General features: G+C 40.3%; 1 protein-coding gene across 1 annotated transcript; it reads right to left on the bottom strand.

The window, feature by feature from the left end:
- Positions 1-8459: 8459 nt before the first annotated feature.
- Positions 8460-12131, bottom strand: LOC148049770 (uncharacterized). The gene is made up of 2 exons (XM_087704765.1): positions 11946-12131; positions 8460-8999 (listed from the first exon to the last, which is right to left on the bottom strand). The coding sequence occupies exons 1-2, from the start codon at positions 12129-12131 to the stop codon at positions 8460-8462; spliced, it is 726 nt and encodes a 241-aa protein (XP_087560891.1).
- Positions 12132-12569: the final 438 nt, after the last annotated feature.

Genomic DNA, 12569 nt, shown 5'->3' with positions numbered 1-12569 from the left:
CATAAGTCAAGGATTATCTGTATGCCTTTACATATTTTTCCCTCTGAGCAAGAATACAATTGAATAGGACCAAGAGAAGATGCCAGCTGGAACGGAGTATCCTTTGCAAAGAGACCATCCTGTTGCAGGAAGTCAGTAATTTTTATCCGATTAGACATGATGAGGGCCTGGTGACAACAACTGATGCAGGTTACTGGCAGCTGTAGTGGGACAATGATGCTATTTTCTTCTCCAGCAGTTTTCAGAGGAGATAGTTTTGCCTAAAGGCTTAATATTATTAAAGGTATTGTTACGAGAAGAGGGAGGGGTGAGAGGGAGTGAGTGAGTGAGTGAGTGAGAGAGAGAGAGAGAGAGAGAGAGAGAGAGAGAGAGAGAGAGAGAGAGATTGTTGCAGTTACATGGTTTGTGTTAATCATGTTTCCATACAATTTTGGAAAATTTAAAAAAGAATTGCCTTTTTTAAAAGAATGTTCTAAGAAAAATGGTAAAGGACAATTGCAGTTAAAACTTTTTCTAAAAACACATTACACCTATATAGGTGTTATTTATTTTAAATATTTGTATTCTGTCACCTATAATTTATGTTTGCAATACTGTGAATAATAAACAGTAGTCAAGATCCACTCTTCACAAATCAGTTTTTTTTAATTATGCAAAAATACTTCAATGCATATATCCTTGTCATTAATGCCTACTAAAGCACCCAGAGGCAGAACAAGGCACAATGGATGGAAATTAATCAAGGAGAGAAGTAGCCTAGAATTAAAAAGAAATTTCCTGACAGTTAAAACAATTAATCAAGGGAACAACTTGCCTCCAGAGGTTGTGAATGCTCTAGCACTGGAAGTTTTAAAGAAGAGATTGGACAACCATTTGTCTGAACACTAGAAGGCTTTCAAGGTCCCTTTCAACTCTGTTATTCTGTTAATATGCATTCATCATCAACCTCATCATCAAAGTTGTTCATAAGAGGGAGAGCTGCAAAGCCATCAAACCATCTTTGTCTTTGAAAACCCGCTACGGTAATTGAAGTTCTTTACTTGGGAGATGGAGTAAGACATGAATTCTTGTAAATAGGGAAATGGTCCATCTAAAAGTCCAGAGCTGCAACACACCAAAGGAAAACAACAACTACAATGGACTTGTGATTTAAAATATAGAGAGCAGAAATGGATCAGCTCATCATCTGGTTACTTACCAACTTCATAGGATCAGACCAGAGTGAACCAAAGCAATGTTGAAGCACTCCTAGTATAAAAAGAGCCTTAATGGGGGGGAAAAAGAACCAAGCAGTAAAATAAATTGTTCTATCTATTGCAGAGTTAAATTGTAGGTCTACTGAGATGTACTTGTAAATAAATAAATATTTAGTAGATCAAAAAATGCCCAGAATGGTCACATTCACCAAATTAGCCAAGCGGCAATTTTAAGCACTGTTTCTATCATTGTATCAATATTGCATTTGTATAGACTTTCTTCCATGTTAGCAGTACTAACAGTACTGCTTTTAGCAGTACTACATTTCATTAGTTTTGCATAAAACAAAGTAGATATCATTGGAATACCCCTATTGAATATGTCCCAACATCAATCTGACATACTATAAATTGAGGATGTCAGGTGTAGGTGACTCCTTGACATGGCAGTGGCAGTAAGCAAGTGTTACTTGTAGACCCACACAATGCACCCTTGCATATTGTTTTTATGAAGGGTGGGTCAGCTAGGCTCCCTTTTTGCATCTCACTTGCTCTCTGAGTTTTCTTAAGCCAAGTATAGAACAATATAGTTTAGAAATGGATTAATGATCGAACAAACAAACCAACAGTAGCATTTCTTTATCCTGAAAAGAAGATTTTTGAAGGAACAATAAGAAGTGTAGTAGCCTTAGTTTATTTATTTATTTATTTATTAATAAAATTTATAGGCTGCCCAATCCCGAAGGACTCCAGGCGGCTTACAAAAAAAAGGAAGAAGGGGTAATGAAAAGAAAAGAAAAATTAAAATTACCACACATGCATTCGTTCCGATCGGGGCTGGACCTCAACAGTGAGGTCAACAACCCCAGTCCTGCCAGAATAGCCAGGTTTTAACAGCTTTCCTGAAGGCCATGAGAGTGGGTAAGGTCCGGATCTCTGGGGGTAGTTCATTCCAAAGGGTTGGAGCAGCCACAGAGAAGGCTCTCCTCCGGGGAGCTGCCAGCCGACATTGTCTGGCTGACGGCATCTGAAGGAGGCCTAATCTGTGGGATCTCACCGGCCATAGGGAGGTATGTGGCAGTAGGCGGTCTCGCAGGTACGCTGGCCCTAAGCCATGTAGGGTTTTAAAGGTAATAACCAACACCTTGAATTGCGTCCAGAGACCAGTTGGTAGCCAGTGCAGCTCGCAGAGGACAGGTGTAATGTGGGTGTACCTCGGTACACCCAATATCGCTCGCGTGGCTGCATTCTGGACTAGTTGCAGTCTCCAAACACTTTTCAAGGGTAGCCCCATGTAGAGCGCAAGTTGTTGCCTGGTGTGATAGCTTTTGATATAAAGGGAAGGAAGTGGGTTAAATAGAGTAGCATTCAGTCATATGAGTGTTGCTTTTCTAAAAATTGAAATGATATTGTAAGAGAAGAAGAGGCAGAGCTTGCAAGTGGAGTCAAAAGAGGAATCAGTCTGGAGTTGTTACATTCCCACAAATGATCCAAGTCCACCCCTCCTGAATTCCATTGACTGTTATCTAGTGCCAATTTAGTGCTGATGGTCAGTTGACTACATTCTTGTGTTTAGGCACATGTAATAAATCTTAACTGCACCATGACTTGTGGTCTTGATTCTTTGTGCCCAACGGATACATGCTTAAACCATCTCTCAGTTTTAAATGTGCTTTATTTATTTATTATTAATTCATTCATTCATTCATTCACTTTTTCAAAGTTTTTTTTTCTCTTCTCATCTAACTTTTTTTCCATCTAGGATGGCTAATGTGGTATTTTTAATTGCAATCACAGAATTCAATCTAAACAATTGTATTTTATTGTTTTAGTTTAATTGGTTCCTGCTACAGGGAGATAAAACCAACCAAGGCTTTCAGTTTTCATATGATTGTCACTTTTCCATCACTTCCGAACAATCCATTCGGTTATTTTATTTTGGAGGGCTGGGGGCTGGGGGAGGGGTATTGCTATCAAAATTGCACATCTAATTAAAGGACTAGTTGCTTGGCAGATATTCTTTTAACTGATTATCTCCTTCCTGTAATTGCGGGTTTGTCTATCTAAATTTCCACCGAGTTGGCAGCCAATGAAATACTGTATCATTCTTTAATTAATCGTTTCATCTGTAGCACTTGAGAGCCAAAGATACTTCACTTTCTGTACTAATACATTTTCTTCCCATTTGGTAATATGCTCCTCTCTTATTAGCTATTCACATTTATATCTTGATTGCATTCTACTTGAACCAAGACCGTATCCTACGGTCTTGCTTTCTGCCATCCTTCCTCTTCAGGAAACCCACTTGGCTCCTCTTTCTTACAGTACTAAAAATAAGAATAGTTCCATTATGAATATATCCATAGTGGAACAAACGGGTGTGAACTCATTTAAAATGAGAGATCAACCATTTAAATAAGTATATTTTTCTGATGAACAACTGGTATGACTGAGAGTACCATTTTCTTAAAGCAAATACAGGTAATCTTCAAGTTACAAGTTTGTTTAATGACCATTTGAGATTACAATGTCACTGAAAAAAGTGACTTATGACCATTTTTCACACTTATGACTGTTGTGGCATCCCCACGATCATGTGACCAAAATTCAGATGCTTGGCAACTGACTCATATATGTGACTGTTGCAGTGTCTTGAGGTTATTAATTAATTAATATTCCTTGCAAGCACAAAAGCTGCAAAAATCGAAGAGCATTTGCCAGCAAAACAGTTTCTTCTTTCCTTCTTGCCTGAAGGGTAAGAAAACCTGATAAGACGTCAGATGGAAGATCCTCTAAACAGGTACGTAGCCAGGAATTTGGAGGCAGCTGATTTTTTGCTGCCACCACCAGCAGGCTCCTCCCAGTTATGACTGTATGACTGTAACTTTGTTGCTTGTATCCTTACAATTTATATTGATTGTTTTCTAGTATGATTTGGTTGCTTATTTGTACCCTATGCCTATTATTAAGTGTTGTAACTTATGTTTCTTGACAAATTAATTTGTCTTTTTATGTACACTGAGAGCATCACCTTTCACAATTTTCAGATAAGCATAGTCAATGGGAAAGTCAGATTCACATAAAAACTGTGTTGCTAACTTTACCACTGTAGTGATTCACTTAACTGTGGCAAGAAAGGTCATAAAATGGAATAAAACTCACTTAACAAATGTCTCACTTAGCAACAGAAATTTTGGGCTCAATTGTGGCTGTAAGTAGATGACTATTTGTAGCAAAAGAAGAGTAGTTGCCTTCTAGCCCTTCATAGGACCCATTCAAAGGTCATTTACAGAGTCTTGTGCAGAACAAAATGATTAGGTGGACTTTCTGTACTAATTCATCTCAACTGCTTGATATCCTGGCAGGCAATTATATTTGTCTCTGGCCCTGCTGATTCATCATTCGGGAGAAATTGTGAAACCTTTTGCTAGAGTTTGAATCATTATTTGTTTTTTAAAATATTTTCCCCTGCTGAAATGGGGGAGTGCATTTAACAACTCTCTTCATCTCCCCTTTCCCTTCCTCCTGACTGTTCCCCATCTCCATCTTTCTAACCTGTACAAAGCCCAGTTTTAGACACACTCAGAATTTCTAAAATGTAAAGAATATAATAAATTAATCCAATCAAAGGCATGGGAAGCATAAAATGTTTTATTGCATTGCACAAGGAGAAATTTTTGTAAATCAAGTTGAAAACTGAATAGGACAATGACTTTGGCCCTGAAGGGATACTTCTTGTAATGCCAATGTGCCTTGCGTATTGCCTTGCATTTCATAAGAAGTCTCAACCAATAAAAGTTTTCCTTCTTTCTTCACTTGACAGGTGATGGACACCTCTGAAGCTTCCAAAGAACTCAGGAAGGTACATTAAAGAACGTTGTGTTCCTTGAACCATTCAGAACTTTAAAAACCATCCATATAACCCTGAATTGAGACTGAAAACAAACCCTGACAGCTGCACCGTATCACAGGTTATGGTGAAAAAAAAACCCAACAACAACGTCAAGATGGTAGACACAGTGGTGCAATTAAAGATTCATGTTTTTTTATGCATCACAGATCAGCATAAGTACAGATTTTCAGTCATCTTTGACTTGCTATGTCTTTGACATGTTTCTCCCCTTTCTGCTCCTTCCTATGCCAAATCATCAAACCACCGCAAGTGAGATTTCTACTATTATCTTGGGGATGGCTATTTTGTCTGACAACCCTCTAGATCACTTTACCAATATTTCTAGGCAATTACCATCCAAACAATCTTTTCCCTCTTTTTTTTTACCTTTTCTTTTTCTCTTCCTGTCCCTCACATACAGTTTACCCGGCAGTTCTATATTTGGCTATATTATAAGTTTGAAAATATAATTTGATGTCAACAGGTTTCCTGTAATTATAGCACTAGCAAATGGCACTTAGGCTTACATACTGTTCCACAGTACTTTACAGCACTCTCTGGGCATTTTACAATGTCAGCATATTGCCCAATGATCTGGGTCCTCATTTTATTGACCTTGAAAGGATGGAAGGCTGAGTCAACCATGAACTACTCAGGATCAACTTCCTGGCAGTGGGAAGAGTTAGCCTGCAATACTGCATTCTAATCACTGCACCACTACAGCTCCTTTTACCACTAGTTATTGGCTATAAGAAATATTTATTATGATTTTATTTATAGGCAAGCTAACCCAAATTTATTACTTCAATTAATAGAAATTTGGCTAGAAAACCGGAAAAAAACCTTAGTCTTTTGAGAGCTACTGTAACAGTAGAGAAGGCTGGATAAGGATCAAGGAGACATTTGTTTGATTGATATCTTGATGGAAAAATCATTTGCACTCCCCAAGCTGCATGTGAAACCACAATATTGTTATGCCAACATTATGCTGACATTCACACTTTTTTGAATTTGAAAATACAGTCCACAGCTTTGGAGCATACAAAAGAAATGTGTGTATTAAGGGAAAAATATGCAGGAAGATATATTTTACAGAAAATCATTTGCAAAAAATGCTATTAGAAACATTCAGTATAAAATATGTACATTATGAGAAAGCACATCATATATTACAGGGACATTTGAAAAGGCAAATTGATATCAAAGCAAACTAAATGAACTAACACTGATTTATGGGAAGTAACTGAGATAACAGCATCTCATATTACATGCCGATGTTTGAATACATATATTGACTGTAGAGGAAAATAATTTGATTCTCAAGATGTGCAATAAGTAATTAATTTTTTTTATGGTGGTGATTTTGTGATCCTTTTTTCCTCCTGCTTTTTCACATTTGGATCCATTTTTGAAATCCATTTCACATTTTGGATCCACTTCCCTGAAAACATCCTTAGAATTCCCCAAAGCCCAAAAGATAGTTTGCCCCAATCTAAAATAAACTATAAATGAAATCAGTTTCACATTGCCTCTGGCCTTCTTTCTGGCATAAAAACATACACAGTTGTTACTTAATTTTTTTTTTCTGCCTAAAGGAACTGCTAATGTTTACCATACAACATATAGTTTGTATTTTCTCTCCTCACTCCTCTCTCTGCCCAACCACAATTAAAGAAGAGAAAGAAACAGTTGACCCCCAATAAAATCCAGAAAATGCAACTTGAGGCCCCTTGTCTACTTTAAGAGAAATTATATAGATAAAGCAGCAAGCCAGGCCAAATCCTTTGAATGTGATATTTTTTTTTATTTATTTGTATATCAATTCTTCATGCAGACTTTCTTAGCATATCGGCTCTAAACTTCCTTTTGTTTAGAATTGTTTATATTCTCTTGCATTTACTTCCCTCTCTTCCCTTTATTCTCTCAGTGTTCATATTATAATGGTACTCTAGTACTTGAGATCTTTTGGATTGTCTAAAAGTCTGTTATTTGTCTTTGTCATTTTGTCCTATTCCCCCACCCCATTTCCCATTAAGCATTCATCCAGAATGAATCTCTCTCTAGGTTCAATGCTATCAGGGAAAACTGGTCTGCCACTTGGTTTTTCCATCTTAATTTGACTTCTCTTATCTCCTTTCTTTCTCTGTTGTTCTCAACTCTTCCCTTCTTATTCACTTGTTACTACTGTAAGTCAGCAGGCGCTGGCTGTTTCCATCTACTGGTTTCTGCCCAGTTTCCAGGCCTAGGAATTAAATTAAACTTGTATAACTTGCAGCCGCTGAGTATAGATGTAACTCATTCTTAACTCTTACTGATGACAGTTTTATATTTTCTGACATGGAAATAGCAATCTCGATAGATTATTGTGCCCGGATAGCAGGATAATATTTGAAGTATTTTTTTTTCTGATTCATGACTTGTCTACCATTTCCATTTTCTCCCATCTATCTAACCAGATAACATCAGCAGGACTCATGAGTGTGGGGTTTGCTCCCTGTTTATATTGTAGTAACTTGCCCTGCCAGTGTTTTCTCCATGGTACTTCCTTGATTATGGTATTGTTTTATTTATTGTTTGATTGTTTGCCTGGTATTACTCCCTGCTTATCTGTTGGCTGATGGAGGAGATATGTTCTGGTCATTTTAAAAATGCTCATTCTTAGCATTTTTTGACTCTTTTGAATGGGCGTGTGAATGTGGTTTATCTCTATGTATTTGCTGACGTACTGCTGTGATGCATTGACTGATTTGTCTGAATGCCAAGCTTCTGGGAATTCCTTAGCATTTTTGGATTTAGGTTGGGCTAGGATACAGATAGTTTCCCTGTTGAAACTGGTCAAGTTTGTTCATGTGTTGTGAGATTAAGGCATTTGTATCATGTCTTCTGACTGTTGGCTGGAGTTGATGGATGTGCTCTGCTAGTCTTTTGCATGTCTGTTCTTTGTAGCAGCTATTACAATCCTTACACTGTATGTTCTAGATGACTCCTGTTCGTTTCTTCTTAGTTATTGAGTCTTTTAGTTTACTTGAGATATTTTGGAGGGTTTTAGTTGGTTTGTATATTATCGTGGTTGTAATAGTCTTTGTTTCTTAGTTGTTTTTGAAATATAGTAGTGCTATCCTTTTCATAGTATGTTTTGGTTGTGCTGTAGTGGGTTGAATGGTCAGGCATTTTTTGATAAAGTTACATGGATCTCAGAGGTTTGGATTTGGATTTGGATTTAACTTTATTTGTATGCCGCCCTTTTCCCTGGGGGAACTCAGGTTGGCTCACAATTCAGGGGGAGGGAAGGACAAAACAAGTTATACACATGAAGACAATACATCGTTAAAAAGAACAACAGTCATACTATTCGGGTGGGGTTAAAGTCTTTAGCCCCAGGCCTGTCGGGACAGCCAGGTTTTAAGGGCTACGTGGAAGGTCTGAAGGGTGGTGAGGGTACGCATCTCCACGGGGAGTTCGTTCCATAGGGTCGGAGCAGCCACCGAGAAGGTTCTCCTCCGGGTAGTTGCCAGTCGACATTGACCGGCTGATGGAATTCGGAGGAGGCCTAATCTATGGGATCTTATTGGCCTAGTGGAGGTAATTGGCAGCAGGCGGTCTCTCAAGTACCCAGATCCAATACCATGAAGGGCTTTGTAGGTGACCACTAGCACCTTGAAGCGCACCCGGAGATCAACAGGCAGCCAGTGCAGCTCGCAGAGGATAGGTGTTACGTGGGTGAAACGAGGTGCACCCACAATCGCTCGTGTGGCTGCATTCTGGACCAGCTGAAGTCGCTGAATACTCTTCAAGGGCAGCCCCATGTAGAGCACGTTGCAGTACTCCAGCCTAGAGGCCACAAGGGCATGAGTGACTGTTGTGAGAGCCTCCCGGTTCAGGTAGGGACGCAACTGGTGCACCAGGCGAACCTGGGCAAATGCCCCCCTGGTCACAGCTGACAAATGGTGTTCAAAAGTCAGCTATGGGTCCAGGAGGACTCCCAAGTTGCGGACCCTATCTGAGGGGCGTAGTATTTGACCCCCCAGCCTGAGAGATGGAACACTTGGCCAATTAGTGGGAGGGAAGCACAACAGCCACTCGGTCTTATCTGGATTGAGTACAAGCTTGTTAACCCCCATCCAGTCTCTAACAGCCTCAAGGCCCTGGCTCATCATGTCCATCGCTTCATTGAGTTGGCAGGTGGTTTCCTGTCGGTTTGCACCTCTTTGGGGGTACCGGTTCCAGAAATTTGTCGTACTTTTGCATATCCGTTCCAAGGAGGCGTGGCCACGCCCCCATACTGGTACGCTCCCCTGCCCTGCAGCCCATTTGCAAGGCGCTTCTCAAAGAGAAGGAAGCGAGGGCGGGGCTTCTTCAAAGGACCTGAGGCAAGAACAGAGTTGAAGTCTTCTCTGAAGCAGCTGGAAAAGGTACATGTGGGTTGGAGGGAGGGGGAGGAATTCAAACTTCATCCTCCTGGTGCTGTGTGGGGCTTTGGGCAAAGGCTGGAGGGAAGGGCCCTGGCTCGCTTGTGCTCTCCCTCCCCAAGTGTAGTTTGCAGGCAGAGCCACATTGCCTTTTCAAACTTGTAATCAGTGAAGCTGGGCTGGATTTTTATATAGTGGATCCTTCTGGGGCTGGGGGAAAGTGTGTGTGCTGCAGCATGGCTCTTTGCCTGGCTTCCTGCCTCCTCCTGTGGTCTCCTCAGTGCTCGCTCGTGCTGTCCCTCCCCAAGTGTAGTGACTTCCTCCCCAGGCCCCCATCTATTTCTCCCTCACACACACACAAATGGATAAAACTATATAAAAATCCAACCCAGCTTCACTGATTACAAATTTGAAAAGGCAGTATGGCTCCGCCTGCAATCAAACTACACTTGAGGAGGGAGAGCACAAGCGAGCACTGAGGAGACCACAGGAGGATGCAGGAAGCCAGGCAAAGAGCCATGCTGTAGCACACACACTTTTCCCCAGCCTCTTTCTTTTGGAAGGCTCAGATGGGCCCCCCTCTGGCTTCTCTGCCTCTCCTCTCACTCCAGCCCTCCAGCAGGAGGTGAATGGGTGGGTTTTATTGCGTTCCAGGCATTTCCCACCAAGACAGCAGGCTGCATTTGCAATAGGGGAGGGGTTTGGGGAAGGCAGCGGGGGAATGGGCGGGGGATGGCAAAGGAGCTGCTTTCAAGCCATTGGAAAAGATATCCAATCCAACTTTTGTGTTTGTGCATGTGTGTGTGTATTTGTGTCAGGCCTGTAGTTATGTTCCTTTTAGGATCTTTGGCCTGCCACACTCTCTATTATTTCATTATGCTGTTTCATTAGTGTAGTAATTGGGAGTGGGGAACAGAAAGACGTAGAATGGTGGAATGTGTTGTTTTCATTCTTTTCTAGAATCCCAAGGTCATCTTTTTTCTCCGCACCTCTGTACCTGACCAGAACCAGCTGGGTGGAGATGCCAGCGTGGCCAAAGAAGATTGGACCATGTGATAGATTTATGGGTGTGGGGATAAGATCATGAACTTTCAACTGGGTGGAATCCCAGAATTTTTTCAGATTTGGGATTCCACAGAATGTTGCCAACGTGTCTGACTTATTAAATTGGAACTTTAAGGATAGCTCTGCCTTGGACTCTGATTTAATTCTGCATGATATTTGAAATGCTGACAGTTTGTTTGAGAGAGAGTGAGTGAGAGAGGGAAGGGGGTAGGAGAGATAGTCCAGTCCAACTTCCCTCTGTGTGTGTGTGTGTTTGAGAGGGGGGAGGGAGGGAGGGAGGAAGGAAGGAAGGAGGGGAACGGAGAAGAAAAAGGAAAAGAAAGAAGGAAACTTCTTTCGCAAAGGAGAAAAACAAATGCTGTCGTTTTAAATTAGAACTGAGCATGCCTGGCTGTAGAATTCTGGGAGTTGAAGTCCACAAGTCTTAATAATTTTAAATTGAAAAGGTGCAGGAAAGAACAAATTAGTTATATGGTTATATGGTTATATGTTATATGGTTTTATGTTTTTGAAGTTTTGGAGTTTGTGTAACATGAGCATTGTGTTTCTAAAAGCCTTGTGAATGGAGCCAAACTTTCTCTAGGGTGATTATCTCATTATCTCTATCTGGCAGGCATGTGGAATGAGCTTCAGGCAGGTTTCTTTGTTAGGAGAAAGAAAGAAAAACAGCAAGCAATTTAGGGCTAGAAGGCTACTAGGAGGTCATCTAGTCAACTCCCTGCTGCAGCAGGAAACCTTACATTGTATGGATTATTTTGGTGCCTCTAACAGAGAGGAAAATTGCCAGAAAGGAGAAATAATTTACTAGGACAAGGCTGCCATGCAGAGGAAGGCAGAGATAATCCTTGACTTACCACTACAATTGAGCCCAAAATTTTGATTGCTAAGCAAGAGCGTTGTTAAGTGAGCTTCACCACATTTTACCCAATCCATAACATCTCCTGGTGAGTGACATCAAGTTGGTCATGCCCACCCAGTCACATGACTGCCAAGCCACTCCCACAAAACAGGCCACACCTACAGAATAGGTTCTAAAAAAATTTGAAACCCACCACTGATGGGTATCGATTTTTTTGGAAAAAGTTGTATAGACCAGTTCTGGGAAAGGTTTTAAAGGCCACATTCCAATTCCAACGAAATCAAAGTTGAAGAGGAAAAAAAAAAGATGTTCCTAAAATAAGCAAGAATATTTAGTGAATACCACTTTCCCCCTGTTTATTTGCTCAGAAGTCAAGTCTCTTTAGATGTGGTGCCTACTTCCCAAGTAAGCAAGTATTAGACTGATTACGAAGAACCAATTAAGTAGCTGCACAAAATGATTGTCATATTTGCCTGCCTTACACAAACAGTATAGCAGCCCATTCTTTCACTCTCTCCATTTACCCCCACCAATATAAGATCATCTGTGGAAGCACCTTTTTCTGTTGAAAGTTTAGATAAATTGCTATATACAGAGGGCAATCCTGTAATTAGCAGTTCAGATGAGACACGACTGAGTTTAATAAGGCTTTTCTTCAGATAAGAAACTAAGAAGATGGAAGACATTTTAAGCATAACAAAGTCACCCATGTAGTGCAGATGCCTTTGTACGTTTGTAGCAACTTCCTTACAAAAAATAAATATTCTTTCAGCACCGCTTCCACCCTGACCACTGTTTCATACCATAATTTATTTATATATTGTTAGGGAAAAATATATATTTATAATTCATGCCTCATGTTGCATCCATCAGAATTTTATCCAAAGACTTCTTCGGCTTCTCCACAAATCTCTCTGGTCTGCTTCTTGCCATTGCAAGAACTGAAGCCTTTAATCATTGATTAAAAAGCATCAAATGAACATACCCAAAACAAGGAGAGGAGAGCAGGGAGGGGGCAGGAATAGGAAAAAGATAAATTGATCCTGAAGGAAACAGCATGAAGCCATTAAAGGAAAGGAAAGAGCATATATGATAGTTGTTTGAGCCTGAGACTTATTTCAAAGCAGTTTTGCTTTGCCTTAAAAAAA

Source organism: Thamnophis sirtalis, unplaced genomic scaffold (genome assembly GCF_051295495.1).
Source record: "Thamnophis sirtalis isolate CommonGarterSnake01/CBP01778 unplaced genomic scaffold, rThaSir2_p1.2 scaffold_1, whole genome shotgun sequence".
NCBI lineage: Eukaryota > Metazoa > Chordata > Lepidosauria > Squamata > Natricidae > Thamnophis > Thamnophis sirtalis.
Note: the sequence above shows the minus strand (reverse complement) of the source record. Positions and strands in the feature narration are given on the sequence as shown.

Coding starts and splice junctions, on each gene's coding strand:
- LOC148049770 (XM_087704765.1), bottom strand. CDS start 12,131: ATGGGTGACTTTGTTATGCTTAAAATGTCTTCCATCTTCTTAGTTTCT. Junction 9,000..11,945: donor ATGATCTTATATTGGTGGGG/GTAAATGGAGAG, acceptor GCATTTGCCCAG/GTTCGCCTGGTGCACCAGTT.